The following is a 20127-nucleotide window of genomic DNA, read 5'->3' as shown; positions in this document are numbered from 1 at the left end:
CTAGCTTTCGTCTTTTGTGAGAAAATCATCTACTATCAATTGAAATATGGCTGATTTACAATATCCCTGTTTATAGTAACTTTTTGTGTTTTAAAGTCTATTTTGTCTGATATGAGTATAGCCAGTCCAGCTCTCCTGTGGCTTCTGTTTGCATGACACATTTCCCCCCAATCTTCTACTTCCATCTAATGTGTCTTTGAATCTAAAGTGCATACTCTGTAAGCAATGCATACTTTGATCATGTTGTTTTAATCTGGTGTGATGAGTTCTGACTTTTGGTTGGATTGTTTAACCAATTAACTTTTAATATTAATGCCTGCCATTTTACTTTCTGTTTTTCATGCATCTTGTGTCTTTTCTGTGTCTTTACTGCTCTCTTTTGCATTATGTGTATATTTTGTAATGTAGCATTTTAACCCCAGTAATAATTTTTTTCACTATTTTTTTAAGTGGTTGCTCTAGGTTTTACTATATACACTTTCATTTATCAAAACAGCTTCAGATTTATACTAGCTTAATTCCTGTGACATAAAGAAATGCTTCTCCTTTATAGCTCTATTCCCTTTCCTCATTTTGAGTATTCTTTGTGTATTATTGGTTTACATATATCAATGTTACAAGCTCAACAGTACATTCTTATAATCATTATCTTTCCATTTGTGGTCATTTCCTTAACCTATTACAGTTTTACTCCCTCCCACCTCCAGTGTACTATTATTGGCAAGTATATTATATTTCTATATGCTATAGGCCCAACAATACATTACATTCATATTATTTTATCCACTTGTGATTTAAATCATTTAAGAGAGGAAAGGAGAAAAAATGCACTTATCTTTCATAATTACTTGCCTTTATCAGTGCTCTTTGTTTTTCTGTGTGGATTTTAATTACCATCTGTGGTCACTTGCTTTCAGCATGAAGGAATTCTTTTAGTACTTTTTGTAAAGCAGGTCTGCATCATTTCTGAAAGCCTTATTGGATATAGGGTTCTTGATTTTCATTTTCTTTCCTAGGCATTTTTCTCTTAAATTGTTTTTATTATTTGTGAGAGTTCTTTAAATGTTGACCCCATAGTAAATTGTTGAACAATATTTTTTGTTCACTAGACAACTTTTCACAAGTGCTACAACTATTTTTCTGCAGTTTGTGCTTTATCTTTTGGTTTTGTTAAAGTTTTGGCCATATTATATATTTTAGTTTTCTATAATTATAACTAGCAAAAGAATTTATTTTTCATTTTATTCCACTTCTCTTATGCTTTATGTTTTCTTCCCCACTCTTTCATTACTTAATTCTTCAGCTATATTTTCTTCTAGCTGTTTTTAGTTTTAACAATTTAAATTGATAATTTGTGTTTAAGGTTCTAATTTCATTTCTTCATGTATTTATAAAATTGCTCCAGTTACTTTTAAGCAACCCTCCCTTACTTCACTATTTATAACACTACTTTTATCATTTGTAAAATGCTGATCATTATATCTAATATGTGTTGGGAACTTAAAATGTGCTAGCCTATTGGCCTTTTGTCTTCACATTTATCTTAATATTTCAGCCATGAGGTAAGTATCATTATCATCCCCACTCAAGGCCATCCCTGGATTTAGAGAGATTAAGTGACTGCCTCAAGGTCCCACAGTTCAGACATGGTGGGACCAGGTTTCTTACATATCCAGATCCATGACCAAGTACATCCTCTGAATGACTACAAATTCATATAAAGACCTATAGCTATAAATATATAAATATAGGTATAGATATAGATATATTTTTTAGATTCTCTGTTCTGATACATTGATATGAGCTTTTATTATTGTGATAATACCATGCTACTTTAGTTTGAGGCTTTTTTGAAGCTTTGTAATACTTTGTAATATCTGGTAGATTATTCTTGCAAAATTATACCATGTTGCAGGCATAGAAATGTTTATTGTTGTAAACATGCATAGACTTAACACTTGGAAATAACCAAGTGTCCATCTAAGGGGAGCAATTCAGTAAACTATGATCCATCCTTATAAAGAAGTCCAGTATAGCCACTTAAAGAATGTGGGAGATTTGTAAGTTCTGATGTGGAAAGAATTCCCAGGATATAATTGAAGGAGTGTTTTACAGAATAATCCCTTTTATGTAGATAAAAATAAAGGATTATATGGGCATAAACTTTTTAGGAGAGATACCCCAAAACTCTTAATCAGTTCCACCTTTTTGTGTTAATACATATGGACTTACCTCATCTTTCAAAGAAATGTATACTGTGTATCAAGTTTATCAAAATAGGTAAATAAAGACCCCCCCCACCAGTCTAGTAGTCATATAATTTTATTTAAATAGCTGTGATTGGTGAATTTTTAGGTTTTTCTGGTGTTTTATCATTACAGATGTGCATATAACCTTGCTTACATGTGCAAGAATATCTTTTCAGACCACATTATCCCCATTTCCGACTTCTTTGTATTTATCCTCTTTGCTAGAATGTAATCTCCATAAGGACGAGGATTTTTATTTGTTTTGACCACTGTTTGTAATAGATTATTATTTGGCAAATGTTCAGTCCCCACTCACTTCCCCTTGGGGTAACATATACTTTCCTATTCTGTTGACTTTGACCTTGGCTCTGTGACTTGCTTTAGTCAGCAAAATGTGAGCAGTCAAAACATGACACCTGAAATCTGCTTCTGCAGCTTGGTTTGTCGCTTGCACTCCTATGATAGCCACAAAAAGGACATTCATCAGGGAGCTGCTATCCCTCTAGTCCAAGTTCCAGAATGTGACACAGGAACCAGACCTGAATCCAACCTGACGTCTAGGGTGAAGCAGAGCCACCACAACCTACCTACAGACCCATGAGTGAGAAAAATAAATGCTTACTATAATCCACTGAGTTTTGGGATATCTTTCCCAAGCAGCACTGGAGCAATAACTAACTGAACAGTGGGAGATGTGGAGGGCGTTGTAACAAAAGCCTAAAATATGTGGTATTGGTCTTAGGATCAGGCAAAGAAATTTTTATAGGAGGATGGAAAATGGTTACTGTGTTGTGTACTGGTGAAACATTTGGTAAAACTGTTGTCTTCAGTAACTTGGCAGCCTTAAAAACCTTGTGGCATTTGGCAAGGATGTTGTGAGGCAAAATACTGGCACTATTGGTTGACCGTGGATAGCTGATTCTTGTTGGTTATTGGAAAGATATGAGTATCAATTGGAAAGATATTTGGTTAGACATTGATAGTTAATTTGGGTTATATAAGGAAAAAAATAATGAACTCAGGAAACAACTGTCTAGTTTTTAAGAAGAACTTAGAGGGAAAATAGTCCAGAAGTTGTGGAGTCAGAAAGTGTAACTGTTTTTCACCAGGTCAAAGTTGTGGCCACTTAAAACCCATGACACTGCCCTGTATCCATTACCTAGATGCAATCATTATCAATTCATGGTCAATATTGTTTCATTTATATGCCTTACCTATTTTTCCTGTTTTATTTTAAATTCCAGGCATAATTTCATCTGTAAATATTTCTCTATGTATCTAAAATTAAGGTCACTTTGGTATAATTGCTAGTGAGTTCCAGAAGTACCCCCCCTCCCCCCTTTGGGACTTTCCACAGACAATCACGTCATCTGCAAATAAAGTTTTTCTTCCTCCCCAACCCGTATACCTTTCATTTCTTTGTCCTGTGGCATTAGCTAGAACTTCCAGTATGTGTTGACTAGGAGTGGTGAGAGGGGATATATTTGTTCCTGATCTTTCTCCCTTATTCCTGATCTTAGGGGGACGGCATCTAGTTCTGACCATTAATTATGATGTTGGCTGTAAGTTTTTGTACATGTTCTTTATCAAGTTGAGGGAGTTTCCCTCTATTTTTAGTTTGCTGAGGGTTTTTCTCATGAATAGGTGTTGGATTTTGTCAAATGCCTTTTCTACATCTGATTATGTGATTTTTCTTCTTTAGCCTATTGATGTGATGGATTGCATTCATTGATTTTCAAATTTTGAACCAGCCTTGCATCCCTGGAGTAAATTTCATTTGATCATGGTGTATAATTCTTTTTATACACTGTTGGATTCTAGTTGATAATATTTTGTTGAGAATTTTGGCATCAATGCCCATGAGGGATATTAGTCTGTAGTTTTCCTTTCTTGTAATGGCTTTGTCTGGTTTTGGTATTTGAGTAATGCTGGCCTGGTAGAATGAGGTTAGGAAGTGTTCCTTCTGCTTTGCTTGTATTTTCTGTAAGAGATGGTAGAGAACTGGCATATTTTCTTCCTTAAACATTTTGTAGAATTCATAATGAAATCATCTGTGCCCAGGGCCTTTTGTTTTGGAAGGTTATTAATTATTTATAGTTTCTTCAGTACAGGCTTATTCAGATGATTTTTCTTTGAGCGAGTTTTGGTAGGTTGTGTCTTTCAAGGAATTGGTCCATTTCATCTAGGTTATCAAATTTATGGGTGTAGAGTTATTCATAATATTCCTTTACTATCGTATTTTCCACAGGATTCATACTGATGGCCCCCTTTTTCATTTCTGATAATAGTAATTTGTACCTTCTTTTTTCTTTTATTGGTTAGTCTGGGTAGGGGGTTATCAACTGTATACATCTTTTCAAAGAAATAGCTTTTGGTTTTGTTTTTCTGTATTGATTTCCTGTTTTAATTTCATTGATTTGTTTTTTTGGGGGGAAGCAATTAGGTTTATTTGTTTATTTAATGGAGATACTGGGGATTGAACTCAGGACCTTGTGCAAGTTAAGCACACACTCTACCACTGAACTTTACCCTCCCACCAATTTCATTGATTTCTATTCTAGTTTTTATTATGTCTTTTCTTCTGTTTGGATTTAATTTCCTCTTCTTTTGTAGATCTTATGGTGGAAACTTGGATTTTTGATTTTAGATCTTTCCTCTTTTATAATATATGCATCCATTGCTTTCACTGCATCCCACAAATTCTGATAAGTTGTATGTCCATTTTCATTTAGTTTAAAATATTTTAAAATTTCCCTTGAGTCATCTTTGACCCATATGTTACTTACATGTGTGTTGTTAAATTTCCAAATATTTTGGGATTTTTCAACTGATGTTTTGTTATTAATTTCTAGTTTAATCTCATTGTGATCTAACAGTATACTTTGTATGATTCCTATGCTTTTAAATTTGCTAAGGTGTGTTTCATGGCCCAGATGTGGTCTGTCTTGGTGATGTTTGACGTTGGAGCTTGAAAAGGATGTGTCTTCTGTTGTTGGGTGAAATATTCTATGAATGCTTAGTGAAGTGTTGGGACTTGAAGGTGAAACTGGAGTGGCCTCAGGAGAGAACAGAGGATGAGACCCATCCTGACAACTAAGCTTAATGAGAAGCATTGTTTTTATTAGCTTTATAATATCCCACCATATTTATTCAACCATTTAGGATGTTTCTAATTTTTCAGCATTTATAATAAATTCCCTTGTACACAGAAGATAAATTGCTGGGTCAGGGAGTAGTAATTTTAACATTCTTGTCACAGTAGATGCATGCTGCTTTCATTCCTCTTTTGCAAAGCCAACCACATACACACACACGCACAACCTGCTCATTTAGTACCCCTAAAATGGCATCTTGTTCTTTCAATATATAATCATTAGATTACTAGTAAGGCTGAACATCCATCCTTTCATATATTTCTTTTGGCCATTCTTGTTTTTTTAATCTAAAAATTATGTTTATGTCCCGTTATTTGAGCATTCCCTCACTGCTCCCATACCCCACTCCCCCATCTCCTCCCTCTGGTCTCAGTTTACATGCCACTTCCCCAGAGTTCTACCTACAAGACTCACTAGCATCATTCCTAGAATTCTTTCCTTCCTAGCACTTGTCACAGTGTGTAGCTGCATGCATTTTTAAGATTAACTGAATTTCTGCCCCAACCTGCACCCCATGCCCCAGGAAGCTCCATCGGTGTGCTGCTCCCCTTTACAACCCAGGGCCTGGCACTGGCTCTTTAGGGGGTGCATTCTTTAGGTTTGTAGTTATTGGAATGGGATCTTTGGGCCTTCATTTTGTAACTGGCTTTTGCTGCTCTACGTGAAAACCATTCATTGTTATGTTTACTTTTTTTTCATTAACTGGTGCTGGGCTCCTCATTAAGCACTTAGTCGTTGTCTGACAGCTTCTCTGTGAACCAGACGATTGGGGAAGGCAGGCCCCGCCCTCTGGGGGATCTTGACCTTGAGTTCTCCCACAGCCACAGGCAGGGCAGAGGCACTTGCTGGGTGTTGGGGGGGAGGTGGGTAAGTTGGGTCATGGGAGCATCATCCATCCAAACACCTTGGGGACCTTGTGGCAAGACCCCTGGGCAGGGACCAGGACCATCTTGCTCCAGGAACCCCACCCTCTCTAGTCACTGCCCAGCAGCTGTTTAAGTTTTCCAGGTGTGCAGGGGGGTCCCCTGCATGATAACTGGGCAGGCCTGGCCAGACTTCCAAAGAAACAAGAGAATAACGTCGGCAGCCAGTTTTGTCCCTTATTTTAAGGGGTAGAGTAGCCTTGAAATACAAAGTTGATAAAGGTCTGTTTTAATGTGGGCTTTAAGTGATGGTTTTTTCTTTTTCCCTCTAAGACTCAGGACAGAATTATATCATAAAATGTCCTTCTTTTGGTGTATTTTGTCCCAAAACAAAGCTTAGACCCACATATCCAAAAAGCAACAACAGAAAAAGAGCAACAGGCAGAAAGGAAGAACCAAAACTATTATTTGTAGATGGTATAATTTTTAACCACAAATTTTAACAGAACTGAGAAATTACTGAAAATTAAGAACATTCAGAGAAGTGGCCACCAGTTTTGCAAATATATAAGTAAAAATAACTTTCCTATTTAAAAACAATACCGACTAGAAAAATATAATGGAAAAAAAACTACTTACAATAACAAAATTGTGTAGAACTTACATGAAGAAAATTAGAAAAACTTACTCAGGATACAATACTCCCATCAATGGAAAGTATGTTTCTGGATGGGAAACCAAATTTGTAAAGGTAATTTTTCCTCAATAGTTTATAGGATTAATCTATTCCAATCAAAATACCAATGTAAAACCTTAGGAAAACTAAGAGCAAAACTGATCAAGAATCCTTAAAATCTCCCATCACTGGATCAGTCCCATGAAGGCACTGCTGGCCTTGCCTCTGGCAGATGTCAGAAGTCTGGGGATCAGGAGGTCAAAGAGAACAAATATCCCCTACAACGACAATACTGGAATCCTGTCTCTTGAGGGGTAATGTGAGCTAGCGACTGGAGACATAATTTCTAAAACTAGAACACTTTGCTTATGAGGTAGTGCCCACCCACTGCCAAAGGTCTGATGACCACTTAGATGGGAATGAAGCACACGGTAAATAAGGTTATTGACCAGCCATGGATCCAAGCCAATGTCCTGTCTTCCTCCTCCTCTTCAGGCTCTTGGGGCTCCCCTCCTAGCAGGTTTTCTTCTTGGCTCAACAGAGGAACAAGATTCGAAAGAGCTTTTCCAGGAGTGGGGCTGGGTGGCCAGGCCTGAGCACCCCGAATTTCTTTTGGCAAGGGAAAGGCATGAGAGAGCTGTTTGAGCAATTAATGGCTGAACAAAATACAGTATGAACATTAGATACTTCAATCATGTTGTGAAATGGATTTCTGTTAAGTTTTACTTTCCCCCACTAATTGCAAGTGTTATTGAAACTGATCTCTAGATCACCTACAAATGATAGAGTAAGTCTTTGACATTCAATTGCTGTATTTTCCTATATTCCAAAGTAAACACTCCCTTTTAACTCTCAAGCTTACTGGTGTCCTTAAAGGGTTACATGAACTGCTGTATAGAAGCTGTTGGCTTAACAAATCAGTAGTTTGGTTCTTTCAGGGGAACACAGTTCCAGAAAAGGACATGTGCATCATTTCTCAAGTGTGAACTCTTATGTGGGAGAAAAAATAGACGTATTTTCAGAACACTCTGTTCACCTTGAAGGTAAGCAGCTTCCAGACTCCTATTTCAAAGCCTTTCTTGGAAAAGGGATCCGTGGCCTGTACATAGTTGTATAAGTTCACAAAAGAAAGATCTTTAGTCCAAAAAGCCTGGTTGCTAACTGAGGTATAGCCCTTGAGGATTTTTTTTCCCTGTGAATTTTCTAAAGACTTGAGGTTTCAGCCAAGATGGGTATTTACCTATCTTTGGTTCTAGTGAGGTTTTGATATCTGTATTGTTTCAGATAGCCTGGGAATTCAGAATTCCTTATGGAACATTTCAAGCTGAGGCAGGACTATCCGACCTTTCCTGATCTCACTTCTGTTTTCGGGTCTTACATGCTGAGTGCGTTTTTTCATGCCGGGTACAGTTTGACAGACGACCAAATCTTCTCCCACATTTTTTACAACCATATGGCCTCTCAGCCTTATGACTCTGCAGATGAATCACAAATTCTTTGTTTTCTGGGAAGGTTTTCCCACATTCTGGACACTTAAATATCTTCTCCCTTACATGAATTCCTTCATGGCGACTCCGATGAGAATTCTGACGGAAGTTCTTCCCACACTGAGAACAAGAGTAAGGTTTCTCTCCTGTATGGATTCTCTCATGTTTATTAAGGTTTGTTTTATGATTGAAGCTTTTCCCACAATGACTACAGTCATAGGGTTTTTCTCCAGTGTGAGTCCTCTGGTGGGAAATAAGGTAAGAACTTTCGTTAAATTGTTTTCCACACAGTGGACAAGTATACCATCTTCTTGTTCTCCGATTTCGAGTAAGTGCAATCACACTGATATCCACGTATTTTGAGAGTTCCTCTAGTGGAGTATCATTTTCAATAGTAACTAAAAGATTTCTCATTTTCCTTTCCTTTGGAATGGACGTATTTAGTCTTTCCTCTTTTTGGTAATCTGGGGGTTGCTCAGAGACCACGGAACAATCCAATTCATCGTAATCTAAAGACTTTTCTCTACAATCTTCATTCTCTACAGGTTCCTTCTGAAGATCTTCACCCTCAGGATTACTGTCATTGACTGCTGAAACAGAGAGAATTTAATAACTTTTGAGGGGTATGACACCAGGTGGGGAAAAACAAGTCCAATTTCTCATGAAACTATTACCCTGAAAGTCAGAAATCTGAGCCCTGGCAGATAATTGCTATCAGTGCTTTCCCACTCTTGTTGAGGGTGGGATACGTGACTGATAAACCCTTCCACACCCCATATGCAAGCACACAGTCCTCTTTCTACTTTTCTTTAAAAAATTGAAATGAGTGGAACTATACTGCAAGATTTCATATGTTTTTTTTCTGAATGGCACTAATTACTCACTCACCAAGTTCATACTGACCTTATATTCTGTGTGGAGCATGGGGATGAGGACATGAATACTAAAGTGTGCCACTTATAATCTTTAGGAGGCTAATAAGTGAATGGTAAGAGTTACTTCCAGGTTTTCACCACATTTAATGTTACAATATTATAGTATTAGGTAACATTATAATATCCTATATAGTGAAAAACTGGAAACAATTAAAATAACCAAAAATAAAAGAGGCATAGTACATTCACACAATGGATTATTATTTGTACATTAAAGGATTATTAAAACTGACAAAAAATGAGACTATGGAAGACGTCAACAGTTGTCTTTTGGGGGGAGGAAGGAGAGTAGTGACTGGGCAGCGGCCCAAGAGGGATTTCTGGGGTGTTAAGAATAGTCAACTTTGGGTGTGGTTAGACAAATGTGTACATTTTGTGAAAATGTGAGCTTTACATTTATGATTTGTAGACTTTTCTGTATTTGTATTTCCCAAAAAAGTCTATAAAATAAGAGATTATAAAGACTAGGTGACAGAGTGGGAAAAAAAAGTATGCTGTGAACACACAGTGTGACAAGGGACTTGTCTGGCCAACTTACTGAGAATAAAGTAAAGGATTAAAGCAACCACTTAGATATGTGGTTGATCTTAAAGCTGGAATATGAATCTCTGCTGGATTTAGTAGATTCACACCAATAGATTTTCTTTTTAATTACTTCTTATAATTATTTCCTTAGGTTAATGAAAATGCTGTGTCAAAACATGTGCCAATTTTTATCACAGCTCTTGATATGAACTGCTATACTGCTTTCCAAAGAAGCTGTACAAATTTCAGTACAACTGTCAACATGTGGCTATCAATTTTACCTAATCTTGCCAGCATTAGATATAATTTTCAAATATTTAACAGATATAAAATGGTTTTTCAATGTAGCCTTATTTTACTCTTTGATTACTGCAAACCAGTAATTCATCTATTGGACTGAGACCCTTTATAAATTTAAGTAAATTTTATATATTACAAATTTTAGTCTTTTTGTCAGTCACTACTGATACATTTTTTTTCTTGGGCAGGATAATTAGGTTCATTCATTCATTCATTTATTTTTTATGGCAGTACTGGGGATTGAACCCAGGACCCAAATTGTTATATATTTTTGATATATTTTTTTAATCAAAGTCTTCCTCTATAATAACTCCACAACTTAAGATACACACACACACACACACACACATACATACGTATATGATCAATCTTTCAGAATCTGATAAATTTCTATTCTGTCCTGGCCCTTCTTTTATGAGTTATTTTTACAGTTAACTCTGACACATACGGAGTTCAGTATCACCGTGTTGTTTGCAACATGTCTAATATTGGTAAAACCAGCCATAATATCCACTTCTACCTTTTCACAAACTTGACTGTGTTTACAGTATAAATAAATTTGGAAGGCACTGATGCCTTTACATGATTCCCATTTAGACCTGTTTCTAATATTTAAGAATCTTCTATTAACCAATAAAACATCTCTAGTTTACTCCTACTTTATAGCCATTCTGAATGAGAGCTTTCATTATTGTGTGTGTACTTAAGCATGCTACTGATTGTTAAATATTTATCCCTATCGACCTACTTTAAAACTATTAAATATAATAATGTTTTTGTTGATCCTTTTAGATTTTCTAAGTACAAATCATATTTTGGTGCCTTTTCTTTTTAATATTCATTCTTCTTAACCCCTTTTTCTTATCTTCTTGCTTTAGAAAATCTAATTAATGATATTGATGGTGACAGCAGATTACATTATTCTCAGTTTAAAGGAATTACCATCAGTGTTTTATAAATGATTATAAGCATTAGGTTATATTTAAGAGCTAAATCTCTATTTTGAGAACTATTAACTGAAACTCAGAGGGGGAGGGTATAGCTCAAGTGGTAGAGCACATGCTTAGCATGCACAAGGTCCTGGGTTCAATCCCCAGTACCTCCTCTAAAAATAAATAAGTAAACCTAATTACCCTCCCCAAATAAAAATAAATGTAAGAAAGAAGAAAACTACAAAAAAAAAAAAGAAAAGAAAAGAAACTCATATGATTTTTCTTATTTTCCTGAAAGAGTCAATGAAAATACAGTTGACACTTGAACAACATAGGTTTGAAATGCCTGGGTCTACTTATATGCAGATTCTTTCAACAGTAAATACTGCAGTACCACATAATCCAAGGTTGGTTCAATCTGCGGATGTAGAACCATGGATGTAGAGGAACAGCGGGTATGGCTATCCCTGCTGATTGCTGGTATCAACTATACTTAGATTTTTGACTGCTGGGAGGGTGGGCACCCCTCACCCCTACATTGTTCAAGGTCAACTGTAGTTTACATTCCTTAAGTGTACTAATTTTAAAAGTATTTTAGAAACTGACTATAACTCAATAAAAAAATAAAATTTATATTTAAAAAAGTATTTTAGTAAATATATTTATATGGCTCAAAAATCAGAACATGAAAGGTTATACACTGAGAAGCCTTACTCTAATCTCTGTCCCCATCCATTCTATTCATCCCCCAGACAGGTTCATTAATTTTTTTGTTCTCCCATTATTCCTTTAGGGAATACATTTTTCTTTTTCTCCCCCTTTCTTATATAAAAGGTAATACACTATGTATATTTCTGCTACTTGCCTTATTTCAGTCACTATAGTCCAGTGCAGAGAGATTATTGTGCTATGATGTGTGGAAACATACTATATTCAAACAGTCCCCTGCAGAAACACTTGGATTGTTTTCAACCTTGTGTTCTTACAAACAATACCACAATAAATAACCTTGTACCTTATTTTGAATATATGCTGTTGCTATTATCTGTAGCTCAGATTCCCAGAAGTGGGTCTGCTAGATCAAAAGGTAAATGCGCCTGTAACATGGGTAATTACAGATTCCCATACATAGGGACTGTACCACTCTGCCTGCCAACCAGCAATACACCTGTCTCCCAACAACCTCACCACCAATGTGTTGTTAAATTTCTGATTTGTATAAATCAGACAGATTTTTTAAAAAGGTAACTCAGTAAAGGTTTTATTTGCATTTCTAATTATGAGTAGGGCTGGGCGTCTTTTCATGTATTTAAGAGTAATTTGTATTTCTAAGAGAATCTGTTGGTCTTTCTCTTCCCAATTTCTAGGATCTCTAATAAATTAGGGAGATTAGGCTTTTGTCTGATAAGTTGCAAATATTTTCCCTTAATATACTGCATTTTATTTGCTCATATATTTGTTTATATTGTCATACGTAAGTTTTTTTTTTTTTAATGTGTTTACTTTATTGATCTTGTCTTTCAACACTTCTGGATTTTTCAGTCTTAGAAAAGTCTTCCTAGCCCATGGTTATATAGGAATTCACCCACATTCTTTAACTGTGTGTTTTTTAAAAAGCATTTAAAATCTTTGATCCACCTGGAGATTTTCTTGGTGTGCAAAGTAAGGTATGATTCACCAAATGGCCATTAAAAATGGCTACTAAGTTGTCCCAGTACCTTTTATTAAAAATCCCTCTTTACCTTGGTGATTGGAGATCCCAACTTTACCATAAACCAAATGTGTATCTGAAGCTATTTCTGGGCTTTTTATTCCATCCTATTGGTCTATCTACTCACATGCCAATACTATAACACTGTTTTCAAGGCAGGCTTTAGACACTGCTTTAAACCTGAGGGGCTAGAACCCTCCTCCTCCACTGCTCTTCTTTTTAATTTTCCTCATTACTTGTATTTATTTTTCCATTTGAATTGGAGATCAGATTGCCTAGTTCCAGGGGAAAAAATCCTACTGGTTTTGTTAAAGGGATTACACTGAACTCATAAATCAATTTAGAGAGAACTAACCTTTATGTTAAATCTTCCCAACCAAGAACATGTATTTCTTTCCATTCACTCAAATCTACTTCTATGTCCTTTAAAAGTATTTTAAAGTTCTCCTTATAATTTCTGCACAGTTCCTAAGCTTATTCCTAGGTGTTTAATCTTTTTTGTTCCTATTGTGTATCTTCTAAACAATTGTGTTTGCATATATGAAAGCTAATGATTTCCATATAATAATTTTACATCCCATTGTCTTACTGAATGCACATATTATTTGTAATAAGTTTTCAGAAATTCTCTAGGATTTCTCAGCTACACCATTATCATATGTAAATAAGCTGTAGTCTGAATTTTTCTCAAATTCTTATACAACTAATTTCTCATTTAACTGCACTGGCTAATACCTGAACCACAATATTAAATAGTGGCAGTGCTAGTGGGCTTCATTGTCGTACTCCTAATTCTAGTGGGTACACCTCTCAGTGTTTCCCATTAAAGACGATGCTGGCTGAAAGGATAAGTAGTCCATTAAGGAAGAATCCATTAGTTACTATTTTGTTATCTTTCTTATGAAGAAGGAGTTTGTATTTTGTCAATTATCTTTTCAGTAATTATGAAAATGATCATTGGATTCTTCTTTTTATTATAAGATGGACAGACTTAGAATAAAAAGATTTTCTATGACTAAATCATTTTTGCATTCCTGGAATAAATCTTATTTGGTCATGGCAATTTTTTTCCCCTTTGGGGGTAATTAGGCTTATTTACTTAAATGGAGGTACTGGGGATTGAACCCAGGACCTTGTGCATGCTAAGCACATGCTCTACCACTGAGCCATACCCTCCTGATCAAGGCAATTTTTACCAGGTTGTGATATCTTTGTTACATTAATTTCATAAAAAGAATCTGGAAGTTTTCCTTCTTTTTGTATACTGTGGAAGTCCTCACAGCATTTGAATTGTCTAATTTTTAAAGATTTACAAGAATCTTCTGTGAAACTGAGGCTGGTCCTTTTTCTTGTGTGTGGGACTAGGCTTTTTGAGTTTCAATTTCCTGTATGGAAATTGCTTTCTCTATTTGTATGTAAATCTTTCTACTTATTAGGTCCTTTATTTTTAATTTATGGATTTCTAAGTTTCTATTTATTAATATTTTGCTCCTGTTTTCCTTTCATATATCTTGTTGTTTTCCTAATTTTGAGTTAAAGGCTTAATTACTTTAATTTTTGTATATCAATATACATTTTTTATAGCCTTGAACAGTCTTCTGAGTACCACTTTAGATTGTATCATAGACTCTGACATGTAGTGTTTTCTAGAAAAATTATGCTATTTTAATTTGTATTTCTCCTTTGACCCAAGGTTACTTAATAGTTTCTAAATTTACAGGTAGAAAGAACTTACAAATTTTTCATTATTAACTTCTAGTTTGTACCGCACTGTGATAGATCCTAATGTATTATTTCTACTGTTTGGACTCTACTGATTCTTCCTTTATTGCAACAGTATATAGTCAATTTGTATCAATCCTGGAAAGATATATTCTTTTACCACAGTAGAAGACAAATAGAACTATAAGAACCATCTCACTGACAATTTAAGTGTTCTACATTTTTATTGTTTTCTTGTGGTTTATTTGGACTGAGACACAAATTCTGTCTTCCTCTGTCTGGCTCTCCTTTTGATTCCTGTCCTGAGGTTCATTCCCTTACACTTTTCCCTTTGCAAAGTGACCAAATATTACTATTCCAGCTACCAACTATATGCTGATTACTCCCAAATCTCTACATCCTTATGTCTGACCTCTAATCCCCACTGTCCAAGTGCCCAGAAAATAACCTTGTTTTATTTCCTCCATGGGCTGAATCTCATCTAAAATCAAAACTGTCTTCTTCCAAACTCTGCTCCTGGGTCCAAACCCTGCCATGGCCTTACCACAGCTCTCTATAGCTATAACTTAGAAGTTCTTAGAGGGTAGGAATGGAGCATTACATATTAGCATTATGTATTTTTTTTAACCTGCTGAATATCAACTCCAAAAGCCAACTCTGCCTGACACAAAACCAAATAGCATTTATTAAATGTTGGTGAATGACTCTAAGCTTAAATCACCAGCTGCAGAGTTTGGGCAAGGGAGGGGAAAGGTGAGGGTGAGGATTGGTTCTCAGGACCTCAATGTGCAGTGTTACTGGAGCTGTCAACATATCCACCAGTCACCCAAAATAAATTCTAGGTTTGCCTAAGGCTCAGGAAAAACTTAGTGTAATAAATTTGATCTGTTTACACTTTTCCTTAAAATAAAGAAAATATTTTTTTAAAAAAAGAAAGTATTACATAGAATAATCTGTGGGAAATTAACCAGGCCCAGTAGGTATGGCTACCCTGACTATGCACTGTAAGACAACTAGAGTTCAATAACCATGGATTTCTGTCACCCCAGGCAACTCAAAGAACTCCCTCTCTGCTCTATGTCAGCCTCAGAACCAGTCTTGAAGGCAAAGTAAAAAATACCAAGCACTCAGCAAAATGATTTTTGAGGGCTCCTGGCTCTAGAGTATGAGTATATTTCTAGAGAAAAGCTGAAGTATCTCTAAGCTGCTTCCAGATGAGTTCATATGTAGCACTGAGGACACTTATTAACCGTTACTGGGAAATGAGGACAAATGAAGAAGGCCCCAATTCACCAACCATACAGGAAATTCACAGACAAAATTATGAGAAATGCAGCAAGGAGGCAGTATAGCTCTGGGCCAAGACTGCAAGCTCTGATGTTAGATCCCCTGAGTTCAAATACCCACTCCACAACCTACTGTGTGACCTTTAGCAAATTTCTTTGCTGATCTCTGCTTCAGTTCCATCATCTATAAAATAGTAATAATTCCTATGCCCCACAGTACTATCGTGAGAATTACATGAGATAATAAATGCATGCAAAGTACTTAGACTAGTGTATATTGGCATACAAGTGCTTAGTAAGTGCTAGATATTATTTCCATTGAAAATGATGTTTTCTCTTATACTAGTACATACTTCACAGCTATTGAACATCAAAAAAAAAAAAAAAGACATAAAAGAATTAGTCATACGTCCAATGAAAACACAAATGTAAAATGCACCTGTTGAGAGAATACTACTGGATGCAGAAAATGGATTTGGAAACAGTATGCCTGCAATTTCTGTGTGTTTAAATGTTTGATGTTAGTACATAGGTCTCAGGTCTTGCTTACCAAGAGAAGTCCCCTCCACCCTTGCTGCCCCCAAGATACAGGTAAAATGGCCTCTCACAGCTGGAGAATGCTCTGTTTCATAGAATACAACAAAAATTAAACATGCGTGTGATTATGTACTTAGCTGGTGTGAACAGTGCCTCAAAAATGTCTGAGATGAAACAGAACATGCTTTTCCCAGTCTTCAACCTTAACACACAAGGGATTTGATTTCTTACCTAGTAACATCATCTCCCCAATATTGTCTTCTTCCATCTCTGAGGTGGGCTGCTGAACAGGATCCAGGCTAACACATTCTTCTTGGGAGTGAAATACATTCAAATCCTCAAAGACTACCAGCTCCTGAAAGAGCAAAGGCCCCCTTCCTCTTAGTAACAGAGGTTCCTTGACAGCCCTCCTGTTAAGAAAGACTGAGACCCAAAGATCAGGGAACAGATGGCAAAAGGGATTTCTAAGTCCCATGCAGACAGGATAGCCAGGCTGAGAGGAGCCAGAGGAAAAACAGAAGACAAATGTCCAAGGAGGCAGTGAAAAATGAGTCCAATCTCCCTGCTGACTCCCAAGAGTGTGTTTTTATATATGGGAGGGCTATAAAAGCAGAGGAGACAATGCAGTCAAACAGTGAACAGGAAAACTGAACCCACCTCAGGCTCAGCTTTCAAACACAGAGACACTGTCTCCTGTTTCTGCTGGATTCCTTCTCTGGGTACAAGCTTCACTAAGGGACGAGGTTGCACTGGGGAAAGAGGAAGCTGTAGTAAATAGAAAAGTCAGTAACTCTAATATGGCAACTCTACCCACACCTTGAAGCCAGGCTGTCCTCATTCCTTTGGCAGGTAACTCATGGCTTTTTATGCTCTTATGAGCCATCAGAGGTCAAGCCACAAACTACAGGGTCTTGAACCTAAATGGGGTCTCCTCATTATGAAAAGGATGATCCCCCTAAGCACCTTTTAAAATTCCCACTGCTACTAAAAGGAAGGCTGGGGAAAGGTAAAGGCTGAAGATGTCCAGAGCAAGCACAAAATTTCCAAAAATTCCACATGAGCTGAAGTCAATTCAATAATTTATCCACATTTCTTTATCCTGGAAAGATACTCCCCACCCCTAAAAATATTCGGGTAAAACTAACACTACAGAAAAGATGCGCGCTGATCATTCTATGGCTTTACACTTACTCAGCAAACCACTCAAGCTCCAGCTTGAGAACAAAAATACTCCCTCTCCTTGGCATGCTGACTTATTAAAATCAACTCCTTTTTCCAATACCCACCATCCTAACTTGAATTCATTACTAACATGGAAGTCTATCTCAGTCCCCAGTAGCATCCTCTTCTCTTCGAGTGAAACAGTGTGTGCTTCTTACCTCTATTCTGAAGGTTTGAGCTCACATCCTTCATAATAACCAAGGTCTCCTTGACTTTCTGACTGGGCTGGACCAGGCTTGGCTTGGGCAAGAAGGTGAGGAAGTGCTCCAGAACTAGCTGATGGATGGTCTTGGGCCCACTAGTAGCATCTCGAAGTAGGTCCTGGCCCAGCTTGGAGTTGGGAGGAACCCTCAGTATAAAGGACCGCTTTGGCTTTGGGGGCATAGGAACCACTTTAGCAGCCATCGTGTCTTGAAATCACACGCCACCCTTGTTTCTGCAGAGCTTCAAGAGCCACCTCTGACTGGAGGAAACCTGTCAGACAGCCACACTGCAGATGAGAGAAACCATGGGTCAGACTGGGCATGCCTGCACTCCAATGTGTGTCTTAGGTAGTGAGGCCACAGAAGATCCAAATCCGAAGGGACAGACAAGCTGGGGTAGGGAACTCAAAACTGAAAGGAAGATGCCTCAATCTTATACTCTTAGCAAGGCCCGAAAGGAATATCCTGAGACTGAAAGCCAAAAGATGGCCAAACCTCAAGGGCCAAACAGAAGGGAGCACAGGCAGCCGGCAGAAGATCAAGGGCCATCTTCCTGAGAGAACTCCACTGGGAAGAATGGCTTAACCCATGCTGGTAGAAAAAACAATGGTCTAGAAGGCAGGAAATCTGCGGTCCAATACAGAGAGCATCTGCTTAAGAAGTCAGCTTGGCCACTAAATCTGGCCTCACTGCATCTCTTCAACCGCCGGTCCCTGGGATGCCATTCGGGGTGGGGAGGGGGCAGTTGATGGCTCAAGGAGCAAACGCAAGGCTGCATCAGGTGTCTACATGTGGCTTGCTGAGTCCTTTCTGCCCTCAAAGCCCCTTAAGAGAGGCAGGGAACAGCACAGTAGGGCCCACCGGGCCAGGCCCACTCTGGAGCCTCTCCCACTGGCCAAGGGGCATCTTCACCGCTGGCGGCATCGCCTGGGGCGTGCCCCAGCTACCAATCCAGCCAGGCTCCTCCAGCAATGGACTACACTCCGCTTCCCGGAGCCCGCTCAGCCTGGTTCCCGCCCTCCCGGAGTCCCTCACCTCTTGAGGTTCTGTCGCCTCGGGGCGCTCGTTGGGGACAGACCAGAGACCCAGACTCGGGGAGAGACCAGGAAACTAGGCTCGAGAGGCCAAGCCCACCTCTCGCCCTTCGGAGTGTCCTCACAGGCAGCCGGCGACTATTGGTGTGCGCCGCCGTCAGTTGGGGAAGACGGCAGGGACGCGGTGCCTTCTGGGAGGAGGAGCGCGTCGGCAGCCGTGACGTCACGCCCGGTGCCTCGTTTCCGGTGCGGAAGCTTGGTCTCCTCGTTTTGAGCGGACTGTCTGCGCTTGAGAAGGCGAGGCTCGGAGCCGGCAGGTGGAGCTTTCAGGACCTCAGGGAGGCCAGGTTGGCGGCAGCCGCTCTCCCTTTGGCTGTACTTGGGAGATGGAAAGCAGAAGGCTGGCTTCAGCCCTCCGTGACCGGCTGGCACAATTCCAGGTACGGACTGTCTAAATCCTGTGGTTGCTGGGAAAGGTAGTTCGGAAGCAAACAGCCAATGGGAGATCGCCAGGCGAAGAGATTGGGGCGGGGGCAGGGCTGGGGCTCGACCGGAAGCGGGCTATTTCACGGACCGGAAGGGCTGCAAGAGGCTACCGCAATTTCCGCTGCAGCATCAGAGGTCGACCAAAAAACTGCGGAGGCGGGGAGTCGGTAGTGGGTCAAGGCGTCCGCCAGGTCTGGGGTCCTGCTACAGCCGTCCCTTCGTCTGGATAGCAGGGCTACCCCACCTTCCCCTATTTGCCAGCTTTTACACTGCCGTGTGGACTGGCTGTCTTATTTTCTAAGGAATTCTAGCCTTCTTTCTCAGACCATTTCCGTTTCAGTCCTCGATTTCAGCCTCTCACGGACGTCTAACAGCGTCTTTCTGCATTGTTCCCATACTCGGTTCATTCCCCAGTGAAGTACTGATCAGGATTGGGACAATACAAGGGTAGGGATTGCCTTATTCCTCTAGACAGCACCAGCCTCAGGCAGGATGACTAAAGTGGAAATATAAATGAATCCCGTTTGTTAACGCTAACTATAGACGACTCACTTAGCCATGGTCTAAAGCATGTTAAAACTGTGGCAACAAAAATTTTAAAAAAATTATACTTGCCTTTCCAGACATCAAAATTACTAAAAATCCTCATTTAATCAATGAACTAGGAGTGAATAAGTGGAACAATAAGTGCCAAATTTGATCTGAATGTATGTGGACCTGTATGAAAGGGTAGCAGTTCAACTTTCTGCTAGCAAAACTTGTCTGTTCTTCTGGTAAAAAAAAGTAAGGCTCCCATCCCTAAACT

The 20127-nt window shown here is 38.5% G+C and overlaps 2 protein-coding genes and 1 non-coding gene across 4 annotated transcripts in view; 1 reads left to right on the top strand and 2 right to left on the bottom strand.

Annotated features, from left to right (window-relative positions):
• Positions 1 to 6731: 6731 nt before the first annotated feature.
• ZNF200 (zinc finger protein 200) lies at positions 6732 to 18999 on the bottom strand. 2 transcript variants are annotated; one of them, XM_045512737.2, is made up of 5 exons: positions 18838 to 18999; positions 17758 to 18089; positions 17036 to 17127; positions 16610 to 16733; positions 6732 to 9017 (listed from the first exon to the last, which is right to left on the bottom strand). In XM_045512737.2, the coding sequence occupies exons 2-5, from the start codon at positions 18002 to 18004 to the stop codon at positions 8299 to 8301; spliced, it is 1182 nt and encodes a 393-aa protein (XP_045368693.1). In that variant the 5' UTR covers positions 18005 to 18089; positions 18838 to 18999; the 3' UTR covers positions 6732 to 8298. The 2 variants fall into 2 exon arrangements, with proteins under 2 accessions (XP_045368693.1, XP_010948132.1); XM_010949830.3 differs by having other exon boundaries at positions 6732 to 9020; positions 18838 to 18997.
• Positions 13938 to 14010, bottom strand: TRNAA-AGC (transfer RNA alanine (anticodon AGC)). Its single transcript has one exon. It is a non-coding gene; the product is annotated as a tRNA-Ala (tRNA).
• Positions 19000 to 19119: 120 nt separating the features above from the next.
• ZNF263 (zinc finger protein 263) overlaps positions 19120 to 20127 on the top strand; it is a 39198-nt gene continuing 38190 nt past the window's right edge. Inside the window, exon 1 of the mRNA XM_045512731.2 lies at positions 19120 to 19276. The gene's annotated coding sequence lies outside the window, so the exon portion shown is untranslated. The remainder of the gene's footprint in view (positions 19277 to 20127) is intronic.

Source organism: Camelus bactrianus, chromosome 18, assembly GCF_048773025.1.
Source record: "Camelus bactrianus isolate YW-2024 breed Bactrian camel chromosome 18, ASM4877302v1, whole genome shotgun sequence".
Classification (NCBI taxonomy): Eukaryota; Metazoa; Chordata; class Mammalia; order Artiodactyla; family Camelidae; genus Camelus; species Camelus bactrianus.
This window is presented reverse-complemented; position numbering and strand designations above follow the sequence as displayed.